This window comes from Gekko japonicus, unplaced genomic scaffold (genome assembly GCF_001447785.1).
Source record: "Gekko japonicus isolate JY-2015 unplaced genomic scaffold, Gekko_japonicus_V1.1 scaffold3145, whole genome shotgun sequence".
NCBI classification, from domain to species: domain Eukaryota; kingdom Metazoa; phylum Chordata; class Lepidosauria; order Squamata; family Gekkonidae; genus Gekko; species Gekko japonicus.
Genome location: NW_015173774.1, coordinates 126,303 through 132,915, shown reverse-complemented (window position 1 = coordinate 132,915; position 6,613 = coordinate 126,303). Strand labels below are relative to the sequence as shown.

At 51.3% G+C, this 6,613-nt stretch overlaps 1 protein-coding gene across 1 annotated transcript in view; it reads right to left on the bottom strand.

Moving 5' to 3' along the window:
• Positions 1-6,613, bottom strand: part of MED16 (mediator complex subunit 16) — a 36,095-nt gene that overhangs the window by 8,508 nt on the left and 20,974 nt on the right. Inside the window, exons 7-10 of the mRNA XM_015423527.1 lie at positions 6,082-6,237; positions 2,809-3,014; positions 2,204-2,410; positions 209-419 (exon numbers count right to left, since the gene is read on the bottom strand). Of these exons, the coding sequence (XP_015279013.1) occupies positions 209-419; positions 2,204-2,410; positions 2,809-3,014; positions 6,082-6,237 (780 nt within the window). The remainder of the gene's footprint in view (positions 1-208; positions 420-2,203; positions 2,411-2,808; positions 3,015-6,081; positions 6,238-6,613) is intronic.

Below are 6,613 nucleotides of genomic sequence, written 5' to 3'. Positions count from 1 at the left end.
TTTTAACCACCACACCACGCTGGTTCTCACCACGTAGGCTTTTAACAAAGGGGGGGGGGCGCTGCCGATGAGTCAGGACGGATGAAAGGAAGCTGGCTCTATCAAGGAGTCTGCGACTGGTTTGGAATCGCCCCACGAGACGGGTTCCAACCCGGGGTCCCCGAATCCCGTTCCAACGACCCAGCCCCCCCCGTTACCGTGAACGCACCAACATCGGTGATTTTGGAGCAGATCTCGGTGAGCCGGTCCCCGGGGCTCTTGTCGGGGGTGTTCAGGACCGGGGGGCGGAGGAGCGACTTCAAGGTGCAGCTGATGGCGATCAGGAAGAGCTTGGCGTGGTAGTCGCACACGCGGGCCACCGTGGCGGAGGACAGCTTGCACAAGGAGGCCTTCATGGCGATGATGCGCGTGGAGAGCACCTGCCGAGCAAAGCGTGGTCCGCAAGACATTTTTTTTCACGTGGGGGCACATCTCAAAAAAACATCCTGTCCCTTCCAATGGATACCTCCAGGGGTCATTTCCTGCTGGAGCGCACAGGAGCGAGCTCCGGCAGTAAAGAGCCCAGGGGGCGGGCACATGCAACAAGCCCCACCCCGCTCCCAGCAGCCCTCAGTCAGAGCAAAAAACAGCAAGGTAAGTTGCAGAGCCCCCCCCCCAGCCCAAAACAGTCCATTGGCACCTTTAAGACCAGGTTTTATTCAGGGACAAGCTCTCCCTCCTCTGCGAGGCCAGATCTGCATCCCCCCCCCCAATAGCTAGCAATCCAAAACAGTCCAGTGGAGCCTGAGCGGTGGGTGTTGCCTTCTGACACACTTCCGGTGAGGTCAGTGGGTGTGGTATATGCAAATGAGTTAGGCTAATGAGCTCCTGCACCTCTCTTTCTACGAAATGACCCCTGGATACCTCTGCTGCACATGCTGGAAGCCCCAGGGTGTATAGAGCTCCTAACAAAAGAACACTGGGAAACGTAGAAAGGAGTCCCGTGGCTCAGTGGCAGAGCATCCGCTTGGGGTTGAGAAGGTCCCCAGTCCAGTTCCTAGCATTTCCATTTAAAAGGATTAGGTAGGAGGTGATGGGAAGGACCCCTGCCTGAGACCCTGGAGAGCTGCTGCCCGTCTTGAGTAGATAATACTGACTTTGATGGACCCAGGGTCTGATGCGGTATAAGGCGGCTTTGTGTGTTCACGTAATGTAGGAGCAAGATTCGAGTTTGATTAGACCAGGGGTGTCGAACTCATTTGCTATGAGGGCCGGATCTGACATAAATGAGACCTTGTCGGGCCGGGCCATGTGTGTCCTAAAATGTAATGCCAGGTAGCGGAGATATATAAACTTTATAAAGGACGCAAACACAAAGGGTTTTTTTTAAACTTAAAATAAAGACATGTTTAAAACATATGGCACTCTTGCAGTATTTTGTTTATTGAACAGCGTCTGAAACTGACGCCTCTTGCTCTGAATGATCGCATCCAAATGTCTGTGCTATTGCAATCTTGAGTATGCTATTTGGGTGTTTATCTGTAAGCTGCAAACTTACGATGACGCAGCAGCAGCAGAACTGGAAGAAGAAGCAGAAGGCAGCCCGTTCCACTGCAAGCCTGACAGAAGCCCTCCGGGGGCCTGATCCGGCCCCCGGGCCACATGTTTGACACCCCTGGGTTAGACCAACAGGATTTCCAGGATATATGCTTCTGAGAGTCAAAGGTCCCTAAATGAAGGGAGCTCTGAGTCTTGTACCTTGGAAATCTTGTTGGTCCCTAAGGTCCTATGGGACTCAAACCTTGCTCTTTTAGTGCTGACCAACATGGCTACCCACCTGGGAGGCACAGCTTTGCAAATGCGCTTTCTGACCAAAGAACAAAAGTTGAGCGTCATCACAGCACTATCTTCCCAGTCCCCCCACCCCCTTTGAAGAATGATGACGATTAAATCAGTCTCAGAGCAATTTCACACCAGTTGAGAGCTGCGTCCTCAGAGGTATATTTTAAATGCTGTTTAATAAGTGAAGCCAACAACGAACATAGGAGCTGTTCAGTTAACCCTAAGGAGCTCTGATGGGAAACTGCAGGGGGCAGAACAGTTGATTTAGAAAATAATCTCTATCCTGCCTATTGCGCTGATGTCCAAGATGGTTAGAGGAACGGCAGAAAACTGAATTAACCTTTGACGCCGGGGAGGGTAGGATTTGAACTTGCAGCCTCACCTGCTGCAGGGCTGCGTTCTGGCGCATGTATTCCTCGTGCAGTTTCTCTACCAGGTTCTGGACCATCCCGGGCTGGACGTGAAGCAAGATGTCCCACCAGTCGTAGCCGGTGACCATGCAGTACTCCAGCAAGAAGAGTAAGTGGCGGAGAGACATGTTCATATCCAGGACGTGGCCCATGGAGGGGGAGATCCGGAGCATGCTCAGCTGGGACCGAAGAAAAGGATCATTAGCAGCATCCTGAGAACTCGCAGCTCATGTGCACTTAATTAAAAAGGACTCCGTGGTTAGACTCTCATGCTGGAACTTGGGTCTAAAATGGTCTGATTCTTCTTGCTTAGAATCAAGGCCAGAGTGCTTGCGCTTCTGCTTGCCTCTGTTGCTAAACCGGAATGGCACAGAGAATTTGCACAGGTCCCTTGCTGGCTATGCCCCTAGGATCCCTGTTTGAAGGAGGAAAACACATCAGTGTCCAGGGAATTAGGTGACTCCAGAGAGTGGGTCCCAAAGCCACATTTTACTAAACACCTCCAAGGGTTGCCTGTGACTCATGGCTGAGGGAGACCACCATGTGCTTTCTTCGCAATTCCTGGCCTCTGGCTCACCTTGCCGTGGCTGTCGATCCCAACCAGTGCCAGCGATGTCCAGGACATCTGCACGGCTTTGAAGTGGACGGAGGGACCGGCTGTCCGCTGCCTCTTGATGGCCTGCTCATCAACTGGGCGCTGAGTGCCGTAGGAAACCGCCATGGTCTGCAATGTGAGGCGGTGGATGATGTGAACACTGCCATCGTGGAAAGCGAGAGCGAGTCCTGCCAAGAAAAGAGAGTGGAAGGATGGGGACTTGGGGGCAAAAGGTTGTTTTGAAAAACAGTGTCCCCAATGAGCCAGTCTGGTGTTCTGGTTAGGAGCACGGACTCTAATCTGGGAGAACCGGGTTTGATTTCCCCACTCCTCCACATGCAGCAATTGGTGTGACTTTGGGTCTGTCGCAACTTCTCTCAGGAGCCGTCCTCGAAAGAGCTCTGTCAGCCCCACCTACCTCACATGTTCTCTGTTGTGGGGAGGGGAAGGGAAAGGAGATTGTAAGCCGCTCTGAGACTCCTTCGTGTAGTGAAGGGTGGGGTATAAATCCCTCCCCCTCCTCCTCCCCTTCTTCATTACAACTAATTCTGAACAACGGCCTCAGAGTGTGGATCAAAAAATGTGCACAATGGGGCTATATTACAGATAGGGAGTATTTTTATACAAACTTGGGAGGGAAACCAAAACAAACATTCAGGGGTCAGAAACACATGCAATCACAGAAGCAATGCCTGCTTCTTTCATAAAATAATGCCACCAAGATCTGGTGAGATTATGTTGTGAGACCTCAGAGGCCATTCCATCATTGTCTAGGCAACTCCCAACACTGCTGAGGCTATCAAACCTCGGTCAGTGTCAGCACTAGGGATGGGCACTGCAAAATGCGGTTCGTTCGGTTCATGGTTTGGCCGGGAGTTGGTTTGGGCACCAAACCAGTTTGTAGCAGTTTGTGGCCCCTGCTTTCTGCCAAAAGTGACAGGGAGTAGAAAGGTTAAACCCCCTGCTTTCTGCTCCCCACTGCTCAGCTGGTTTTGGTGAAGAGCAGAAAGCAGGGGTTTTAAAATGGCTCCAAGCCCTTTAAACTCCTGCTTTCTGCTCTTCAAGAAGCGCGATGAACTGCCTCAAAAATTGGTGGAAGTTTGTAGGGGCTCTTTGGTTCGCAAACTTTGGTTCTTGAATCACGAACCGGTCAAAATTTATCATGAACTTACACTTGTGAGCCGGTCTGTGCCCATCCCTAGTCAGCACAAGGGAGGGGACTAAAACACATTAGAGAAGGTAAGGAAGGGTCCTTTAAACTCCTGCTTTCTGCTCTTCAAGAAGCGCGATGAACTGCCTCAAAATTGGTGGAAGTTTGTAGGGGCTCTTTGGTTCGCAAACTTCGGTTCTTGAACCACAATCCGGTCAAAATTTATCATGAACTTACACTCGTGTGCCCATCCCTAGTCAGCACAGGGGAGGGGAAACAGACAGACTAAAACACATTAGAGGAGGTAAGGAAGGCAGGTAAAGCTGGAGGCAGGAAGAGCAAAAAAAGGTCAAAAGGAAAAGCTGGAGAGGTGGGAGGGAGCAGAAAGATGAGTTTGTGAGGCAGTGGGGAGAGCAGAAGCTGAAGATGGAAGGGGAGATAAAAAGGTAGGTAAAGCGAGTGCAAGAGAAGGAAAGGCAATGGCCATTGCCTGGGGGAAGTAAAGAAGAACAACAAAATGGAAAGAGGAAATTACAATGTTAAGTTCCCCCCCCCTCGAGTCCTCATGGGTCCTCTGTTTATATAATCGGAAAATGAAAACGAGCTGCTTTTTAAGACACAGGGGGCCAGTTTGGTGTAGTGGTTAAGTGTGCGGACTCTAATCTGGGAGAACCAGGTTTGATTCCCCACTCCTCCACTTGCACCTGCTGATGTGACCTGGGGCAAGCCGTAGTTCTGATAAGAGCTGTCCTTGAAAAAGAGCAGTTTGTGTCAGAGTTCTCTCAGCCCCACCCACCTCCCAGGGTGTCTGTTGTGGGGAGGGGAAGGGAAAGGAGTTTGTAAGCCGCTCTGAGACTCCAAGTGAAGGGCGGAGTATAAATCCAATCTCTTCTTCTTCTTCTTCCTGAAGCTGGGGTTCCAGCAGTGGGCCTGCTACGTGCAAAACCCACAGTGGCCGCATTTAATCTCTGCAGTGCCACTACTGTAGATGGCCAGACAGAGGTATTGCAGCGACCAAGTCAGGATGAATCAGGTGACACAGGGAACCAATCAGGCTCTACCTGGCTCCATACAGTCTCTCAAGCCACAGGAGGGAATGTCCCTCCTTCCACGCTGCCCTAGAATCAGCAGACTTCAACAGGGTCTGCTCTGATTGGCAGCAGCTCTGCAGGGACTCTAGCAGAGAAACATCCTTCGGAGCACCCTCCTGGAATCCTTTTAAACTGGAGCTGCCGTGGATTGGCTCTGGGGCCTTCTGCACGCGACAGAAATGCTCAGCCAACAAGCTGCTAGAGAGCCAGTTTGGTGTAGTGGTTAAGTGCGCGGACTGTAATCTGGGAGAACCGGGTTTGATTCCCCACTCCTCCACTTGCATCTGCTGGATGACTGTGGGCAAGCCATAGTTCTGATAAGAGCTGTTCTTGAAAAAGAGCAGTTTCTGTCGGAGCTCTCTCAGCCCCACCTCCCTCACAGGGTGTCTGTTGTGGGGAGGGGAAGGGAAAGGAGTTTATAAGCCGCTCTGAGACTCCTTTGGGTAGTGAAGGGTGGGGTATAAATCCAATCTCTTCTTCCTCTTTTACCTCCCAGGGTGTCTGTTGTAGGGCGGGGAAGGGAAAGGAGTTTGTAAGCCGCTCTGAGACTCCTTTGGATAGTGAAGGGCGGGGTATAAATCCAATCTCTTCTTCCTCTTTTACCTCACAGGGTGTCTGTTGTGGGGAGGGGAAGGGAAAGGAGTTTGTAAGCCGCTCTGAGACTCTCTTGGGTAGTGAAGGGAGGGGGTATCAATTAGTTTGTGTCAGAGCTCTCAGCCCCACCCGCCTCACAGGGTGTCTGTTGTGGGGAGGGGAAGGGAAAGGAGTTTGTGAGCCGCTCTGAGCCTCCTTTGGGTAGTGAAGGGCGGGGTATAAATCCAATCTCTTCTTCCTCTTTTACCTCATAGGGTGTCTGTTGTGGGGAGGGGCAGGGAAAGGAGTTTGCAAGCCGCTCTGAGACTCTCTTGGGTAGTGAAGGGAGGGGGTATCAATCCAATCTCTTCTTCTCTTCTTCTCCCCCCCCAAAAAAACCCTATTTAAAAAATAAAGTTACCAATAAAAAAGCTTCCTCACCCAACCCAGGGAAGAACTTGGTGTCGCTCGCCACTTTCAAGTCCGTGTTGGTCAAGGAGATGGGCAGCTTGGGCAAGGCCACGGCGGATACCCGGTCCAAGTCGTTGGTGGCCGAGAGGATCCGCCACTTCAGAATCATCGGCGGCTTGTCCCCCACTTCAGAGAAGGAAAACAACGGCAGCGGGTTAACGAAGAAGAATCTTTCCCCCTCTCGGCACACCCAGGGCTGCGGGAACTGGGCACAGAAATTCGTTTCATTTTTATTTTATTAGATTTCGATCCCGCCCTCCCTGCATAGCAGGCTCAGGGCGGGTTCCATCAATATAACATACAAAATTAAAAACAATTAAAATATATCAGATAAAATACAATAATATGTTGTCATAAGAACATAAGAGAAGTCAATGTTGGATCAGGCCAATGGCCCATCCAGTCCAACACTCTGTGTCACACAGTGGCCAGAAATACCAGTGCCATCAGGAGGTCCACCAGTGGGGCCAGGACATTAGAAGCCCTCCCACTGTTGACCCCC